At 55.3% G+C, this 19,099-nt stretch overlaps 3 protein-coding genes across 7 annotated transcripts in view; all 3 read left to right on the top strand.

Moving 5' to 3' along the window:
• Positions 1 to 19,099, top strand: part of LOC104679141 — a 123,833-nt gene that overhangs the window by 66,001 nt on the left and 38,733 nt on the right. The window contains exons 3-4 of one of the 5 annotated variants that reach the window (XM_030933898.1): positions 625 to 853; positions 970 to 1,083. The exons of the other annotated variants lie outside the window; for them this stretch is intronic. Of the exons in view, the coding sequence (XP_030789758.1) occupies positions 625 to 853; positions 970 to 978 (238 nt within the window). The 3' untranslated portion in view covers positions 979 to 1,083. Of the gene's footprint in view, positions 1 to 624; positions 854 to 969; positions 1,084 to 19,099 lie in introns of those variants that run through there. 5 annotated transcript variants of the gene reach the window in all.
• Positions 5,707 to 7,657, top strand: LOC115898670. Its single transcript, XM_030933897.1, has 2 exons — positions 5,707 to 6,266; positions 6,383 to 7,657. Exons 1-2 carry the CDS (start codon positions 5,959 to 5,961, stop codon positions 6,549 to 6,551), a joined length of 477 nt encoding a protein of 158 aa, XP_030789757.1. The 5' UTR covers positions 5,707 to 5,958; the 3' UTR covers positions 6,552 to 7,657.
• Positions 11,117 to 13,067, top strand: LOC115898669. Its single transcript, XM_030933896.1, has 2 exons — positions 11,117 to 11,676; positions 11,793 to 13,067. The coding sequence occupies exons 1-2, from the start codon at positions 11,369 to 11,371 to the stop codon at positions 11,959 to 11,961; spliced, it is 477 nt and encodes a 158-aa protein (XP_030789756.1). The 5' UTR covers positions 11,117 to 11,368; the 3' UTR covers positions 11,962 to 13,067.

Genomic DNA, 19,099 nt, shown 5'->3' with positions numbered 1-19,099 from the left:
TGGCTCTGTGTGATGCTATGAGTATCTGTGGCACGGCGTGGCCTTCTCAGGCCTCCCTGAGCCTCCCTCCTGCCACCCTCCCCTGTGTGAAAGCCAGGTCAGCCTGAGCAGACTCAGATTTGAGTGTGTTGCTGAGTGTCTCTTGTGAGGGAGCCTCCTGCCACAGCCCTGTGGCTGCCTGCTGCCATGTGCCATCCCAAGGTGGTAAACACTACCAGCAGCTCCGGGCCTCGGGAGGACCCCCAGTCCTGGGGCAAATCCTTGTGTAAGTCAGCTGGCCGGCCAGCGCCTTGTCCTGGGGCGGCACCCCTGTGATCCCAGTCCTCCTGTGCTTTCCCAGAGGCCATGATTACGTGTCCTTTGTCGTTTACTTTCTGCACCAGCGGTAGCCAAAAACCCTGAAGAGGGCCAAAGGAAGGACAGAGGTTGGCTGCCTCCACAGCACTCTCGCAGGGTCTCCAGCCTACTGGTCCTTGGTCCTAGGGTCCTCTAAGTCTGGTGGTCCACCTGGGACCAGGCGTCTGGTTCCTTTCTCTTCTCCGTGTCTTTCGATGATGATGATGATGATGATGATGATGATGATGATGATGATGATTTCTCCTTCCTCTTTACTTTTTTTCACAGAGAAAGGGCGGAGGCCCTCGGATTGGAGGGGCATTTGTGGAGCCATACTGCCATCAAGCGGAAACTGTTTCTGGAAATCGGAGGCTGTAGGGCAGAAGCACTGGGGAAAGCCCAGGAGCGCAAAAGAGAGGGTGGTGTGGGACTCCAGACTCAAGCAGGACGGGAGAGGAACTCCTCGCTGGCCCTTGGCCTGGGCTCATTCCCAGGATGCCGCCCTGGCTCCACAGCTGTATGTAAGAAAGGGCAGTCGGGACGGCACGCCATGGCTTCCCCTCGCAGTCTCCAGGAACTGCCAGGCATGGGTCGCCCCACACTCAGCGCTCCCAAACTTTTTTTCTTTCCCAGGCGGGATAGAGGCTTTCTGGGCCCCCTGTGGCCCCAGCCAAGGGCATCCCAGAACTGCCCCCAAAAGAGACCAGAGCAAAGGGCCCCGTTCTCTGGCTGTCAGCGGCCAGTGGCTTCCCTTCTGCGTATCTCAAAATGGCTGCTGCAGCTCCACCCTGTGGGCTGACGGGGCTTCGGGATGCCTGGCTGATCTGTCTCGGGGCCTCTAGAGTAGCTGCTTCTCCAAGGGGTCCCAATGGCAGGTACGCTTTGTTCTGGGGCTCTAAACCCCGGTCGGGGAAACCCTGGCTTAGGCAGAGTCCACCCAGCCCCGCCCATCCTCGCTCTTCTGGGTGCCTAGCAGAAGGCAAGTGTCCCTGCAGCCTGTTGTCATGTGCAGAAACACCTTCCGCTGGATAGCACTGTGGCTCCACAAATGGCGGTCAGGCCTTTGCCTTCCCCCACCTTGCCTTCGTCTTTCTCCATTTGCTGCCAACGGAATAAAACAAATGCAAAACACCCAAAGCAAAGAAACAACCAAAGAAACCGGCCGAGGAGCACCCACCTCACCTACAGCAGGGCTGCCCACCTACGTGGTCACTTTGGGGAAACCTGCAACAGTAGGAGGGTTCTCTGCCTCCCCCCTTCCCTCTGGATTCTTCTCCTGGGCAGGGTTCCCGGTGAACCGGAGAACCTGAAGAAATTCCACCCTTAGGGCTGTGGCATGCTGGGGGTAGGTCGCACTGCGGGCAGTGCAAGTGAGTACAGGGGGAGGGATATGTGGATGTGTGGGTCTGCATGCCGGCCGCTGCAGATTCCTCTAGGAATCTGCACAGGCCGCCTGAGCAAGAGACCAGGCTGCATGCTTGTGCGCACCACACTTGTCCTCAGGTAGCACTCTTCCTCTTGGGGAAGCGACCAACGTTGAATCGAAAGCAGCCAGGTCCAGCAGGCATCCGCACATTGTTGACCCATCTAGCTGCAGGGAGTAGGGCCGGATGTTTTTTGGGATGGGACTGGACAGGACGGACTCCTGGCCGAGACCTTCAGCTGCCTCTCTCTCTCTCTGGAGCCCAGGCACTCATCCGTGCACAGGGGTAGGAGGAGCATTCCGGGTGGGTTTCACAGGTGGCTGTCCTGGAGAGAGAGAGCCTCTTGACATATCTGACCGAGCATGCGTGCTCCCTGGAAGGTGCTGGCTCACCACTTAGTTGCCAGGCATCTTGGTCATCCTACCCAAGTGCGTGGGTAGCCAGGGCCCAGACTACCCCCTTTCTCCTGGGCCCAGTCTGATTTCCTGTGCTGCGTGTGGAGGTGGAGTTTGAGCCTTGAGTGTTTTGGGGGGAGAAGGGGTTCGGGGGGGGGGGCTGTGCTTTGGTTTGATGGAGTGCTCACTGGGCTCTCAAGCTTAACTCTGGTGCTTGCCAGCTGTTCAGCCCGGAAAACGCACCAGACGGTCAAGGACAAAATTTGCCGCCCCTTTAGGGTCTCCAGGCAGACAGAAGAAAGCCTGAGGCGGGCCATCATACGGTGCCTATGTTGGGATGCGAAGCCATGACCGCGTTGCGCTAAAGGTTGCATTTGCTACTCATGCCACTGGGTGCCTGGGCAGCAGCATGGAACACAACCCTCTCCGAATATTGCAAGTGTGTTCTGTCTTTGCTCGTTACAAATCTTCCTGGATGTATAGGCCACACTGGGAATGAGCAGAGCTTCACAGGACAGAAAATTCACCCCACGGGTAATGGTTCCCACACTCAGGGGTGTGTGAACCACTCTCACAAGAGGAATGTCATTCTCGTGCGTTGGCCTGCACTCTCACGGTCTTCCGGGAAGAAGACCCACATGACCATGGAACAGGAGTCACCCCCTTTCTGTCACTTGTCAACAAATGCGGATTTTTGTTCTCCTATGTAGGTAGCATGCACCGGGGTGCGCCTCTGGCCATGCCTAGGGACCACGCGAGATGAAAAGAATGTAGGAAGATCTGGACTGCATCTTTAGGGTTGGCATTGGGACTCTGAGTGTCAGAGGTCCTCGTTTTTAACTTTTAACTCCCATCACGTCTCAACCTTTTCCTGTCTTCATCTGTGCTTCCATAGGGCCTCAGGCACATACCCGTATCTCCACCCATACTCACAAGCTTCTGCGCAGACACCTTCATTCACACCCGGGGCCGATCGTCTGGGCAACTCTGGGGGGGGGGGAAGGGGGGCAGTTTTTCAACTATCGGGTTCCCTGTTGTTCACCTTTCTTGTTGCATTCTGCCTGGCTTCCCAATGTTTGCTGACGGAGTGTGCGGGATGGGGTTGAGGTGTGGGCAGCAGGGTGCAGAGCAGCCTCCTGGCCCAACAGGCCTCTGTGCGGACACGGTGCAGACCCCGGCTTAAGGGGCTGACGCTTTCTCCTTTCTGGTGGCTCTTTTTCTGTGAGGCCACTCACAGGGCTGCCAGCTGTCCACCTGGGGCACTCTGCATTCCGGTTCGCTCTCAACCTCCTCGCTCACTCTCATTCTTTGTGTTCTTTTGGAGTTTTCCTCCCTTCACTTTTGTCTTCTTCACTTTCTTTACTTTTCGTCCGCTTCTGCTTGGGGAGGTCGGAAGCGGCCTGGAAGGTAGGGTCGACTGCGCGCAGGGATACCGTTAGGGAAAACAGGATTACTTTTCCTAAGGAAAAGCCTAGCTGACCCCTGAGAGGAGAAACTGGCATTTCCCTCCCCTTTCTGCCCTGTCTCCCTATTGCCGTGAGTGGCTGATTACCTCTTTTCCCTGGTGTCCAATTCCTCCCTGTTTATTCCCCTTCTCTTATATTTTTTTGGGGGGAGGATGTCCTTTCCTGCCTTGGCCTTGCAGACTTGGGGCTCGGTTACCCTTGCAGTCGGCTGATGACATCCTCAGGGCAAGGTTCGGCCTGCACCTGTGTCCTCTGTAGCTTCTCTAGGCCTGTTTGTGGATCAAAGTTTTGATCCCATTCAGGAAAGATCCCATCAATAAGAAACTTCCTGGTTGTTTGTCCTTTAATCGAGGCGGGACAGGTGGCTCCTTCTCCCTCGATGTGTATGTCACCACCCATTGAGGTCTTCCTGAGCTACATCCTCCAGGACAGCTACAGTAGCATGGACCTCCCTCTTTCTTTTTTATTCTCCTTCTGTTTCTTTTTCCTATTCCTCCTCCTTCTTCTCCTCTTTTATTCTTCCCTTTCTCCTCTGCTTTACCTCTTGCTCCACCTCCTCCAACTTCCTCTCCTCCTCCTCCTCATGCGACTCCTCTTTCTCTTCCTCCTCCTTCTCCTCCTCCTCCTCCTTCGTGGACTTCTCCTCCTCCTCCTCCTCCTCCTCCTCCTCCTCCTCCTTCTTCTTCTTCTTCTTCTCATTTTTCTTTTTATTTCTGTTAGTCTTTTTCCTCCTCCTCCTCCTCCTCCTCCTCCTCCTCCTCGTCCTCCTCCTCTTCCTCCTCCTCCTTGTTTGCCTCTTCTTCTTTTTCTGCTTTGGCTTCTGCTTCTGCTTCCTTTTTCCCCTTCACATTCAGATCTGTTCGGGCAAGTGTTCTAGGATACTGCTTCTTTTGCTTTTTGATGATTTGGCATGTCCCTCTGCAGCACTAGGCCTAGAGGAAGCGTCAGTTTTGTTCTCAAAGGAGCACTGGTGGAGGCCACCAGTTTAGTCCCTCTGGTGCACCAAAAAGCTGCCCACGTGTTACTTTTCGGTGAAATGTCGTGGTGAACCCACCCTTCACCAGTTCCTCGTGTATCGCCGTTATTCCCTATCCTCCTTGTGGATGCTCTAAGTGTGCCATCCTGAGCCATTAGGAGCTTTGGCAAGTTTCCCCCGTCTCCTTTTGTTCTAGTCAAGCCATGTGAACACATCGATCCGGATTTCAGTGTGTGCAGGCAGGTGTCTCTGCCACGTGTTCATTTGCCCACTGTCAGTCACACAGGCAGGCACCCACACACGGCAGACACAGATACACATGCACGCAATCATGAGAGATTCCGCCACCCAAACTGAAATACACGCGCACACAGAGACACATGCACACGCAGACACAAACACACAAGTTAAATATGCCCAAGTGGACACACACTTGTTTGTGGATACACAAACACATGCGGGCACGCGCACGCACACACACGTAAGCTCATACTGCCAAAGGGGTGTGAGCTCAAGCATTATCAGACACAGACACGTACACACCACCACTGGCTCGAAAGTGCCCACGATCTCTTCTACACTGGCTCTAAATGTGCAAAGCAGAACGGGAGACAGACCAGCATTCCTGGCTCCGGTCCTGGGTCTTCATGCCATTTATTGTGCAACTGGGACCTTCTCCTGAGAATGAATGCGGAAGTCTGTTATCAGATAGGCCCAAGCAGCAGGTGTGAAACTGAAGCATCCTGGGTCATGCTGCTTGAACAGGGACCCCACTTTGGAGTAGGGACAGAGAAAGTCCCCTTGGAGTCTTGGCTCTGTGTGATGCTATGAGTATCTGTGGCACGGGGTGGCCTTCTCAGGCCTCCCTGAGCCTCCCTCCTGACACCCTCCCCTGTGTGAAAGCCAGGTCAGCCTGAGCAGACTCAGATTTGAGTGTGTTGCTGAGTGTCTCTTGTGAGGGAGCCTCCTGCCACAGCCCTGTGGCTGCCTGCTGCCATGTGCCATCCCAAGGTGGTAAACACTACCAGCAGCTCCGGGCCTCGGGAGGACCCCCAGTCCTGGGGCAAATCCTTGTGTAAGTCAGCTGGCCGGCCAGCGCCTTGTCCTGGAGCGGCACCCCTGTGATCCCAGTCCTCCTGTGCTTTCCCAGAGGCCATGATTACGTGTCCTTTGTCGTTTACTTTCTGCACCAGCGGTAGCCAAAAACCCTGAAGAGGGCCAAAGGAAGGACAGAGGTTGGCTGCCTCCACAGCACTCTCGCAGGGTCTCCAGCCTACTGGTCCTTGGTCCTAGGGTCCTCTAAGTCTGGTGGTCCACCTGGGACCAGGCGTCTGGTTCCTTTCTCTTCTCCGTGTCTTTCGATGATGATGATGATGATGATGATGATGATGATGATGATGATGATGATGATTTCTCCTTCCTCTTTACTTTTTTTCACAGAGAAAGGGCGGAGGCCCTCGGATTGGAGGGGCATTTGTGGAGCCATACTGCCATCAAGCGGAAACTGTTTCTGGAAATCGGAGGCTGTAGGGCAGAAGCACTGGGGAAAGCCCAGGAGCGCAAAAGAGAGGGTGGTGTGGGACTCCAGACTCAAGCAGGACGGGAGAGGAACTCCTCGCTGGCCCTTGGCCTGGGCTCATTCCCAGGATGCCGCCCTGGCTCCACAGCTGTATGTAAGAAAGGGCAGTCGGGACGGCACGCCATGGCTTCCCCTCGCAGTCTCCAGGAACTGCCAGGCATGGGTCGCCCCACACTCAGCGCTCCCAAACTTTTTTTCTTTCCCAGGCGGGATAGAGGCTTTCTGGGCCCCCTGTGGCCCCAGCCAAGGGCATCCCAGAACTGCCCCCAAAAGAGACCAGAGCAAAGGGCCCCGTTCTCTGGCTGTCAGCGGCCAGTGGCTTCCCTTCTGCGTATCTCAAAATGGCTGCTGGGGCAGCTCCACCCTGTGGGCTGACGGGGCTTCGGGATGCCTGGCTGATCTGTCTCGGGGCCTCTAGAGTAGCTGCTTCTCCAAGGGGTCCCAATGGCAGGTACGCTTTGTTCTGGGGCTCTAAACCCCGGTCGGGGAAACCCTGGCTTAGGCAGAGTCCACCCAGCCCCGCCCATCCTCGCTCTTCTGGGTGCCTAGCAGAAGGCAAGTGTCCCTGCAGCCTGTTGTCATGTGCAGAAACACCTTCCGCTGGATGGCACTGTGGCTCCACAAATGGCGGTCAGGCCTTTGCCTTCCCCCACCTTGCCTTCGTCTTTCTCCATTTGCTGCCAACGGAATAAAACAAATGCAAAACACCCAAAGCAAAGAAACAACCAAAGAAACCGGCCGAGGAGCACCCACCTCACCTACAGCAGGGCTGCCCACCTACGTGGTCACTTTGGGGAAACCTGCAACAGTAGGAGGGTTCTCTGCCTCCCCCCTTCCCTCTGGATTCTTCTCCTGGGCAGGGTTCCCGGTGAACCGGAGAACCTGAAGAAATTCCACCCTTAGGGCTGTGGCATGCTGGGGGTAGGTCGCACTGCGGGCAGTGCAAGTGAGTACAGGGGGAGGGATATGTGGATGTGTGGGTCTGCATGCCGGCCGCTGCAGATTCCTCTAGGAATCTGCACAGGCCGCCTGAGCAAGAGACCAGGCTGCATGCTTGTGCGCACCACACTTGTCCTCAGGTAGCACTCTTCCTCTTGGGGAAGCGACCAACGTTGAATCGAAAGCAGCCAGGTCCAGCAGGCATCCGCACATTGTTGACCCATCTAGCTGCAGGGAGTAGGGCCGGATGTTTTTTGGGATGGGACTGGACAGGACGGACTCCTGGCCGAGACCTTCAGCTGCCTCTCTCTCTCTCTGGAGCCCAGGCACTCATCCGTGCACAGGGGTAGGAGGAGCATTCCGGGTGGGTTTCACAGGTGGCTGTCCTGGAGAGAGAGAGCCTCTTGACATATCTGACCGAGCATGCGTGCTCCCTGGAAGGTGCTGGCTCACCACTTAGTTGCCAGGCATCTTGGTCATCCTACCCAAGTGCGTGGGTAGCCAGGGCCCAGACTACCCCCTTTCTCCTGGGCCCAGTCTGATTTCCTGTGCTGCGTGTGGAGGTGGAGTTTGAGCCTTGAGTGTTTTGGGGGGAGAAGGGGTTCGGGGGGGGGGGCTGTGCTTTGGTTTGATGGAGTGCTCACTGGGCTCTCAAGCTTAACTCTGGTGCTTGCCAGCTGTTCAGCCCGGAAAACGCACCAGACGGTCAAGGACAAAATTTGCCGCCCCTTTAGGGTCTCCAGGCAGACAGAAGAAAGCCTGAGGCGGGCCATCATACGGTGCCTATGTTGGGATGCGAAGCCATGACCGCGTTGCGCTAAAGGTTGCATTTGCTACTCATGCCACTGGGTGCCTGGGCAGCAGCATGGAACACAACCCTCTCCGAATATTGCAAGTGTGTTCTGTCTTTGCTCGTTACAAATCTTCCTGGATGTATAGGCCACACTGGGAATGAGCAGAGCTTCACAGGACAGAAAATTCACCCCACGGGTAATGGTTCCCACACTCAGGGTGTGTGAACCACTCTCACAAGAGGAATGTCATTCTCGTGCGTTGGCCTGCACTCTCACGGTCATTCCGGGAAGAAGACCCACATGACCATGGAACAGGAGTCACCCCCTTTCTGTCACTTGTCAACAAATGCGGATTTTTGTTCTCCTATGTAGGTAGCATGCACCGGGGTGCGCCTCTGGCCATGCCTAGGGACCACGCGAGATGAAAAGAATGTAGGAAGATCTGGACTGCATCTTTAGGGTTGGCATTGGGACTCTGAGTGTCAGAGGTCCTCGTTTTAACTTTTAACTCCCATCACGTCTCAACCTTTTCCTGTCTTCATCTGTGCTTCCATAGGGCCTCAGGCACATACCCGTATCTCCACCCATACTCACAAGCTTCTGCGCAGACACCTTCATTCACACCCGGGGCCGATCGTCTGGGCAACTCTGGGGGGGGGGGGAAGGGGGGCAGTTTTTCAACTATCGGGTTCCCTGTTGTTCACCTTTCTTGTTGCATTCTGCCTGGCTTCCCAATGTTTGCTGACGGAGTGTGCGGGATGGGGTTGAGGTGTGGGCAGCAGGGTGCAGAGCAGCCTCCTGGCCCAACAGGCCTCTGTGCGGACACGGTGCAGACCCCGGCTTAAGGGGCTGACGCTTTCTCCTTTCTGGTGGCTCTTTTTCTGTGAGGCCACTCACAGGGCTGCCAGCTGTCCACCTGGGGCACTCTGCATTCCGGTTCGCTCTCAACCTCCTCGCTCACTCTCATTCTTTGTGTTCTTTTGGAGTTTTCCTCCCTTCACTTTTGTCTTCTTCACTTTCTTTACTTTTCGTCCGCTTCTGCTTGGGGAGGTCGGAAGCGGCCTGGAAGGTAGGGTCGACTGCGCGCAGGGATACCGTTAGGGAAAACAGGATTACTTTTCCTAAGGAAAAGCCTAGCTGACCCCTGAGAGGAGAAACTGGCATTTCCCTCCCCTTTCTGCCCTGTCTCCCTATTGCCGTGAGTGGCTGATTACCTCTTTTCCCTGGTGTCCAATTCCTCCCTGTTTATTCCCCTTCTCTTATATTTTTTGGGGGGGAGGATGTCCTTTCCTGCCTTGGCCTTGCAGACTTGGGGCTCGGTTACCCTCGCAGTCGGCTGATGACATCCTCAGGGCAAGGTTCGGCCTGCACCTGTGTCCTCTGTAGCTTCTCTAGGCCTGTTTGTGGATCAAAGTTTTGATCCCATTCAGGAAAGATCCCATCAATAAGAAACTTCCTGGTTGTTTGTCCTTTAATCGGGGCGGGACAGGTGGCTCCTTCTCCCTCGATGTGTATGTCACCACCCATTGAGGTCTTCCTGAGCTACATCCTCCAGGACAGCTACAGTAGCATGGACCTCCCTCTTTCTTTTTTGTTCTCCTTCTGTTTCTTTTTCCTATTCCTCCTCCTTCTTCTCCTCTTTTATTCTTCCCTTTCTCCTCTGCTTTACCTCTTGCTCCACCTCCTCCAACTTCCTCTCCTCCTCCTCCTCATGCGACTCCTCTTTCTCTTCCTCCTCCTTCTCCTCCTCCTCCTCCTTCGTGGACTTCTCCTCCTCCTCCTCCTCCTCCTCCTCCTCCTCCTTCTTCTTCTTCTTCTTCTCATTTTTCTTTTTATTTCTGTTAGTCTTTTTCCTCCTCCTCCTCCTCCTCCTCCTCCTCCTCGTCCTCCTCCTCTTCCTCCTCCTCCTTGTTTGCCTCTTCTTCTTTTTCTGCTTTGGCTTCTGCTTCTGCTTCCTTTTTCCCCTTCACATTCAGATCTGTTCGGGCAAGTGTTCTAGGATACTGCTTCTTTTGCTTTTTGATGATTTGGCATGTCCCTCTGCAGCACTAGGCCTAGAGGAAGCGTCAGTTTTGTTCTCAAAGGAGCACTGGTGGAGGCCACCAGTTTAGTCCCTCTGGTGCACCAAAAAGCTGCCCACGTGTTACTTTTCGGTGAAATGTCGTGGTGAACCCACCCTTCACCAGTTCCTCGTGTATCGCCGTTATTCCCTATCCTCCTTGTGGATGCTCTAAGTGTGCCATCCTGAGCCATTAGGAGCTTTGGCAAGTTTCCCCCGTCTCCTTTTGTTCTAGTCAAGCCATGTGAACACATCGATCCGGATTTCAGTGTGTGCAGGCAGGTGTCTCTGCCACGTGTTCATTTGCCCACTGTCAGTCACACAGGCAGGCACCCACACACGGCAGACACAGATACACATGCACGCAATCATGAGAGATTCCGCCACCCAAACTGAAATACACGCGCACACAGAGACACATGCACACGCAGACACAAACACACAAGTTAAATATGCCCAAGTGGACACACACTTGTTTGTGGATACACAAACACATGCGGGCACGCGCACGCACACACACGTAAGCTCATACTGCCAAAGGGGTGTGAGCTCAAGCATTATCAGACACAGACACGTACACACCACCACTGGCTCGAAAGTGCCCACGATCTCTTCTACACTGGCTCTAAATGTGCAAAGCAGAACGGGAGACAGACCAGCATTCCTGGCTCCGGTCCTGGGTCTTCATGCCATTTATTGTGCAACTGGGACCTTCTCCTGAGAATGAATGCGGAAGTCTGTTATCAGATAGGCCCAAGCAGCAGGTGTGAAACTGAAGCATCCTGGGTCATGCTGCTTGAACAGGGACCCCACTTTGGAGTAGGGACAGAGAAAGTCCCCTTGGAGTCTTGGCTCTGTGTGATGCTATGAGTATCTGTGGCACGGGGTGGCCTTCTCAGGCCTCCCTGAGCCTCCCTCCTGACACCCTCCCCTGTGTGAAAGCCAGGTCAGCCTGAGCAGACTCAGATTTGAGTGTGTTGCTGAGTGTCTCTTGTGAGGGAGCCTCCTGCCACAGCCCTGTGGCTGCCTGCTGCCATGTGCCATCCCAAGGTGGTAAACACTACCAGCAGCTCCGGGCCTCGGGAGGACCCCCAGTCCTGGGGCAAATCCTTGTGTAAGTCAGCTGGCCGGCCAGCGCCTTGTCCTGGAGCGGCACCCCTGTGATCCCAGTCCTCCTGTGCTTTCCCAGAGGCCATGATTACGTGTCCTTTGTCGTTTACTTTCTGCACCAGCGGTAGCCAAAAACCCTGAAGAGGGCCAAAGGAAGGACAGAGGTTGGCTGCCTCCACAGCACTCTCGCAGGGTCTCCAGCCTACTGGTCCTTGGTCCTAGGGTCCTCTAAGTCTGGTGGTCCACCTGGGACCAGGCGTCTGGTTCCTTTCTCTTCTCCGTGTCTTTCGATGATGATGATGATGATGATGATGATGATGATGATGATGATGATGATGATTTCTCCTTCCTCTTTACTTTTTTTCACAGAGAAAGGGCGGAGGCCCTCGGATTGGAGGGGCATTTGTGGAGCCATACTGCCATCAAGCGGAAACTGTTTCTGGAAATCGGAGGCTGTAGGGCAGAAGCACTGGGGAAAGCCCAGGAGCGCAAAAGAGAGGGTGGTGTGGGACTCCAGACTCAAGCAGGACGGGAGAGGAACTCCTCGCTGGCCCTTGGCCTGGGCTCATTCCCAGGATGCCGCCCTGGCTCCACAGCTGTATGTAAGAAAGGGCAGTCGGGACGGCACGCCATGGCTTCCCCTCGCAGTCTCCAGGAACTGCCAGGCATGGGTCGCCCCACACTCAGCGCTCCCAAACTTTTTTTCTTTCCCAGGCGGGATAGAGGCTTTCTGGGCCCCCTGTGGCCCCAGCCAAGGGCATCCCAGAACTGCCCCCAAAAGAGACCAGAGCAAAGGGCCCCGTTCTCTGGCTGTCAGCGGCCAGTGGCTTCCCTTCTGCGTATCTCAAAATGGCTGCTGGGGCAGCTCCACCCTGTGGGCTGACGGGGCTTCGGGATGCCTGGCTGATCTGTCTCGGGGCCTCTAGAGTAGCTGCTTCTCCAAGGGGTCCCAATGGCAGGTACGCTTTGTTCTGGGGCTCTAAACCCCGGTCGGGGAAACCCTGGCTTAGGCAGAGTCCACCCAGCCCCGCCCATCCTCGCTCTTCTGGGTGCCTAGCAGAAGGCAAGTGTCCCTGCAGCCTGTTGTCATGTGCAGAAACACCTTCCGCTGGATGGCACTGTGGCTCCACAAATGGCGGTCAGGCCTTTGCCTTCCCCCACCTTGCCTTCGTCTTTCTCCATTTGCTGCCAACGGAATAAAACAAATGCAAAACACCCAAAGCAAAGAAACAACCAAAGAAACCGGCCGAGGAGCACCCACCTCACCTACAGCAGGGCTGCCCACCTACGTGGTCACTTTGGGGAAACCTGCAACAGTAGGAGGGTTCTCTGCCTCCCCCCTTCCCTCTGGATTCTTCTCCTGGGCAGGGTTCCCGGTGAACCGGAGAACCTGAAGAAATTCCACCCTTAGGGCTGTGGCATGCTGGGGGTAGGTCGCACTGCGGGCAGTGCAAGTGAGTACAGGGGGAGGGATATGTGGATGTGTGGGTCTGCATGCCGGCCGCTGCAGATTCCTCTAGGAATCTGCACAGGCCGCCTGAGCAAGAGACCAGGCTGCATGCTTGTGCGCACCACACTTGTCCTCAGGTAGCACTCTTCCTCTTGGGGAAGCGACCAACGTTGAATCGAAAGCAGCCAGGTCCAGCAGGCATCCGCACATTGTTGACCCATCTAGCTGCAGGGAGTAGGGCCGGATGTTTTTTGGGATGGGACTGGACAGGACGGACTCCTGGCCGAGACCTTCAGCTGCCTCTCTCTCTCTCTGGAGCCCAGGCACTCATCCGTGCACAGGGGTAGGAGGAGCATTCCGGGTGGGTTTCACAGGTGGCTGTCCTGGAGAGAGAGAGCCTCTTGACATATCTGACCGAGCATGCGTGCTCCCTGGAAGGTGCTGGCTCACCACTTAGTTGCCAGGCATCTTGGTCATCCTACCCAAGTGCGTGGGTAGCCAGGGCCCAGACTACCCCCTTTCTCCTGGGCCCAGTCTGATTTCCTGTGCTGCGTGTGGAGGTGGAGTTTGAGCCTTGAGTGTTTTGGGGGGAGAAGGGGTTCGGGGGGGGGGGCTGTGCTTTGGTTTGATGGAGTGCTCACTGGGCTCTCAAGCTTAACTCTGGTGCTTGCCAGCTGTTCAGCCCGGAAAACGCACCAGACGGTCAAGGACAAAATTTGCCGCCCCTTTAGGGTCTCCAGGCAGACAGAAGAAAGCCTGAGGCGGGCCATCATACGGTGCCTATGTTGGGATGCGAAGCCATGACCGCGTTGCGCTAAAGGTTGCATTTGCTACTCATGCCACTGGGTGCCTGGGCAGCAGCATGGAACACAACCCTCTCCGAATATTGCAAGTGTGTTCTGTCTTTGCTCGTTACAAATCTTCCTGGATGTGTAGGCCACACTGGGAATGAGCAGAGCTTCACAGGACAGAAAATTCACCCCACGGGTAATGGTTCCCACACTCGGGTGTGTGAACCACTCTCACAAGAGGAATGTCATTCTCGTGCGTTGGCCTGCACTCTCACGGCCATCCGGGAAGAAGACCCACATGACCATGGAACAGGAGTCACCCCCTTTCTGTCACTTGTCAACAAATGCGGATTTTTGTTCTCCTATGTAGGTAGCATGCACCGGGGTGCGCCTCTGGCCATGCCTAGGGACCACGCGAGATGAAAAGAATGTAGGAAGATCTGGACTGCATCTTTAGGGTTGGCATTGGGACTCTGAGTGTCAGAGGTCCTCGTTTTAACTTTTAACTCCCATCACGTCTCAACCTTTTCCTGTCTTCATCTGTGCTTCCATAGGGCCTCGGGCACATACCCGTATCTCCACCCATACTCACAAGCTTCTGCGCAGACACCTTCATTCACACCCGGGGCCGATCGTCTGGGCAACTCTGGGGGGGGGGGGGGGGGGGGCAGTTTTTCAACTATCGGGTTCCCTGTTGTTCACCTTTCTTGTTGCATTCTGCCTGGCTTCCCAATGTTTGCTGACGGAGTGTGCGGGATGGGGTTGAGGTGTGGGCAGCAGGGTGCAGAGCAGCCTCCTGGCCCAACAGGCCTCTGTGCGGACACGGTGCAGACCCCGGCTTAAGGGGCTGACGCTTTCTCCTTTCTGGTGGCTCTTTTTCTGTGAGGCCACTCACAGGGCTGCCAGCTGTCCACCTGGGGCACTCTGCATTCCGGTTCGCTCTCAACCTCCTCGCTCACTCTCATTCTTTGTGTTCTTTTGGAGTTTTCCTCCCTTCACTTTTGTCTTCTTCACTTTCTTTACTTTTCGTCCGCTTCTGCTTGGGGAGGTCGGAAGCGGCCTGGAAGGTAGGGTCGACTGCGCGCAGGGATACCGTTAGGGAAAACAGGATTACTTTGCCTAAGGAAAAGCCTAGCTGACCCCTGAGAGGAGAAACTGGCATTTCCCTCCCCTTTCTGCCCTGTCTCCCTATTGCCGTGAGTGGCTGATTACCTCTTTTCCCTGGTGTCCAATTCCTCCCTGTTTATTCCCCTCCTCTTATATTTTTTGGGGGGGAGGATGTCCTTTCCTGCCTTGGCCTTGCAGACTTGGGGCTCGGTTACCCTTGCAGTCGGCTGATGACATCCTCAGGGCAAGGTTCGGCCTGCACCTGTGTCCTCTGTAGCTTCTCTAGGCCTGTTTGTGGATCAAAGTTTTGATCCCATTCAGGAAAGATCCCATCAATAAGAAACTTCCTGGTTGTTTGTCCTTTAATCGGGGCGGGACAGGTGGCTCCTTCTCCCTCGATGTGTATGTCACCACCCATTGAGGTCTTCCTGAGCTACATCCTCCAGGACAGCTACAGTAGCATGGACCTCCCTCTTTCTTTTTTGTTCTCCTTCTGTTTCTTTTTCCTATTCCTCCTCCTTCTTCTCCTCTTTTATTCTTCCCTTTCTCCTCTGCTTTACCTCTTGCTCCACCTCCTCCAACTTCCTCTCCTCCTCCTCCTCATGCGACTCCTCTTTCTCTTCCTCCTCCTTCTCCTCCTCCTCCTCCTTCGTGGACTTCTCCTCCTCCTCCTCCTCCTCCTCCTCCTCCTTCTTCTTCTTCTTCTTCTCATTTTTCTTTTTATTTCTGTTAGTCTTTTTCCTCCTCCTCCTCCTCCTCCTCCTCCTCCTCGTCCTCCTCCTCTTCCTCCTCCTCCTTGTTTGCCTCTTCTTCTTTTTCTGCTTTGGCTTCTGCTTCTGCTTCCTTTTTCCCCTTCACATTCAGATCTGTTCGGGCAAGTGTTCTAGGATACTGCTTCTTTTGCTTTTTGATGATTTGGCATGTCCCTCTGCAGCACTAGGCCTAGAGGAAGCGTCAGTTTTGTTCTCAAAGGAGCACTGGTGGAGGCCACCAGTTTAGTCCCTCTGGTGCACCAAAAAGCTGCCCACGTGTTACTTTTCGGTGAAATGTCGTGGTGAACCCACCCTTCACCAGTTCCTCGTGTATCGCCGTTATTCCCTATCCTCCTTGTGGATGCTCTAAGTGTGCCATCCTGAGCCATTAGGAGCTTTGGCAAGTTTCCCCCGTCTCCTTTTGTTCTAGTCAAGCCATGTGAACACATCGATCCGGATTTCAGTGTGTGCAGGCAGGTGTCTCTGCCACGTGTTCATTTGCCCACTGTCAGTCACACAGGCAGGCACCCACACACGGCAGACACAGATACACATGCACGCAATCATGAGAGATTCCGCCACCCAAACTGAAATACACGCGCACACAGAGACACATGCACACGCAGACACAAACACACAAGTTAAATATGCCCAAGTGGACACACACTTGTTTGTGGATACACAAACACATGCGGGCACGCGCACGCACACACACGTAAGCTCATACTGCCAAAGGGGTGTGAGCTCAAGCATTATCAGACACAGACACGTACACACCACCACTGGCTCGAAAGTGCCCACGATCTCTTCTACACTGGCTCTAAATGTGCAAAGCAGAACGGGAGACAGACCAGCATTCCTGGCTCCGGTCCTGGGTCTTCATGCCATTTATTGTGCAACTGGGACCTTCTCCTGAGAATGAATGCGGAAGTCTGTTATCAGATAGGCCCAAGCAGCAGGTGTGAAACTGAAGCATCCTGGGTCATGCTGCTTGAACAGGGACCCCACTTTGGAGTAGGGACAGAGAAAGTCCCCTTGGAGTCTTGGCTCTGTGTGATGCTATGAGTATCTGTGGCACGGCGTGGCCTTCTCGGGCCTCCCTGAGCCTCCCTCCTGCCACCCTCCCCTGTGTGAAAGCCAGGTCAGCCTGAGCAGACTCAGATTTGAGTGTGTTGCTGAGTGTCTCTTGTGAGGGAGCCTCCTGCCACAGCCCTGTGGCTGCCTGCTGCCATGTGCCATCCCAAGGTGGTAAACACTACCAGCAGCTCCGGGCCTCGGGAGGACCCCCAGTCCTGGGGCAAATCCTTGTGTAAGTCAGCTGGCCGGCCAGCGCCTTGTCCTGGAGCGGCACCCCTGTGATCCCAGTCCTCCTGTGCTTTCCCAGAGGCCATGATTACGTGTCCTTTGTCGTTTACTTTCTGCACCAGCGGTAGCCAAAAACCCTGAAGAGGGCCAAAGGAAGGACAGAGGTTGGCTGCCTCCACAGCACTCTCGCAGGGTCTCCAGCCTACTGGTCCTTGGTCCTAGGGTCCTCTAAGTCTGGTGGTCCACCTGGGACCAGGCGTCTGGTTCCTTTCTCTTCTCCGTGTCTTTCGATGATGATGATGATGATGATGATGATGATGATGATGATGATGATTTCTCCTTCCTCTTTACTTTTTTTCACACAGAAAAGGCGGAGGCCCTCGGATTGGAGGTGCATTTGTGGAGACATACTGCCATCAAGCGGAAACTGTTTCTGGAAATCGGAGGCTGTAGGGCAGAAGCACTGGGGAAAGCCCAGGAGCGCAAAAGAGAGGGTGGTGTGGGACCCCAGACTCAAGCAGGACGGGAGAGGAACTCCTCGCTGGCCCTTGGCCTGGGCTCATTCCCAGGATGCCGCCCTGGCTCCACAGCTGTATGTAAGAAAGGGCAGTCGGGACGGCACGCCATGGCTTCCCCTCGCAGTCTCCAGGAACTGCCAGGCATGTGTCGCCCCACACTCAGCGCTCCCAAACTTTTTTTCTTTCCCAGGCGGGATAGAGGCTTTCTGGGCCCCCTGTGGCCCCAGCCAAGGGCATCCCAGAACTGCCCCCAAAAGAGACCAGAGCAAAGGGCCCCGTTCTCTGGCTGTCAGCGGCCAGTGGCTTCCTTTCTGCGTATCTCAAAATGGCTGCTGGGGCAGCTCCACCCTGTGGGCTGACGGGGCTTTGGGATGCCTGGCTGATCTGTCTCGGGGCCTCTAGAGTAGCTGCTTCTCCAAGGGGTCCCAATGGCAGGTACGCTTTGTTCTGGGGCTCTAAACCCCAGTCGGGGAAACCCTGGCTTAGGCAGAGTCCGCCCAGCCCCCCCTATCCTTTCTCTTCTGGGTCTCTAGCAGAAGGCAAGTGTCCCTGCAGCCTGTTGTCATGTGCAGAAACACCTTCCGCTGGATGGCACTGTGGCTCCACAAATGGCGGTCAGGTCTTTGCCTTCCCCCACCTTGCCTTCGTCTTTCTCCATTTGCTGCCAACGAAACAAAACAAACGCAAAACACCCAAAGCAAAGAAACAACCAAAGAAACCGGCCGAGGAACACCCACCTCACCTACAGCAGGGCTGCCCACCTACGTGGTCACTTTGGGGAAACCTGCAACAGTAGGAGGGTTCTCTGCCTCCCCCCTTCCCTCTGGATTCTTCTCCTGGGCAGGGTTCCCGGTGAACCGGAGAACCTGAAGAAATTCCACCCTTAGGGCTGTGGCATGCTGGGGGTAGGTCGCACTGCGGGCAGTGCAAGTGAGTACAGGGGGAGGGATATGTGGATGTGTGGGTCTGCATGCCGGCCTCTGTAGATTCCTCTAGGAATCTGCACAGGCCGCCTGAGCAAGAGACCAGGCTGCATGCTTGTGCGCACCACACTTGTCCTTAGGTAGCACTCTTCCTCTTGGGGAAGCGACCAACGTTGAATCGAAAGCAGCCAGGTCCAGCAGGCATCCGCACATTGTTGACCCATCTAGCTGCAGGGAGTAGGGCTGGATGTTTTTTGGGATGGGACTGGACAGGACGGACTCCTGGCCGAGACCTTCAGCTGCCTCTCTCTCTCTCTGGAGCCCAGGCACTCATCCGTGCACAGGGGTAGGAGGAGCATTCCGGGTGGGTTTCACAGGTGGCTGTCCTGGAGAGAGAGAGCCTCTTGACATATCTGACCGAGCATGCGTGCTCCCTGGAAGGTGCTGGCTCACCACTTAGTTGCCAGGCATCTTGGTCATCCTACCCAAGTGCGTGGGTAGCCAGGGCCCAGACTACCCCCTTTCTCCTGGGCCCAGTCTGATTTCCTGTGCTGCGTGTGGAGGTGGAGTTTGAGCCTTGAGTGTTTTGGGGGGAGAAGGGTTTGGGGGGGGCTGTGCTTTGGATTGATGGAGTGCTCACTGGGCTCTCAAGCTTAACTCTGGTGCTTGACAGCTGTTCAGCCCGGAAAACCCACCAGACGGTCAAGGACAAATTATGCCGCCCCTTTAGGGTCTCCAGGCAGACAGAAGAAAGCCTGAGGCGGGCCATCATACAGTGCCTACGTTGGGATGCGAACCCATGACCGCGTTGCGCTAAAGGTTCCATTTGCTACTCATGCCACTGGGTGCCTGGGCAGCAGCATGGAACACAACCCTCTCCGAATATTGCAAGTGTGTTCTGTCTTTGCTCGTTACAAATCTTCCTGGATGTGTAGGCCACACTGGGAATGAGCAGAGCTTCACAGGACAGAAAATTCACCCCACGGGTAATGGTTCCCACACTCAGGGGTGTGTGAACCACTCTCACAAGAGGAATGTCATTCTCGTGCGTGGGCCTGCACTCTCACCGCCTTCCGGGAAGAAGACCCACTTGACCATGGAAGAGGAGTCACCCCCTTTCTCCCACTTGTCAACAAATGCGGATTTTTGTTCTCCTATGTAGGTAGCATGCACCG

The sequence above is a fragment of the Rhinopithecus roxellana genome, chromosome 7 (assembly GCF_007565055.1).
Source record: "Rhinopithecus roxellana isolate Shanxi Qingling chromosome 7, ASM756505v1, whole genome shotgun sequence".
Lineage (NCBI taxonomy): Eukaryota > Metazoa > Chordata > Mammalia > Primates > Cercopithecidae > Rhinopithecus > Rhinopithecus roxellana.
This window is presented reverse-complemented; position numbering and strand designations above follow the sequence as displayed.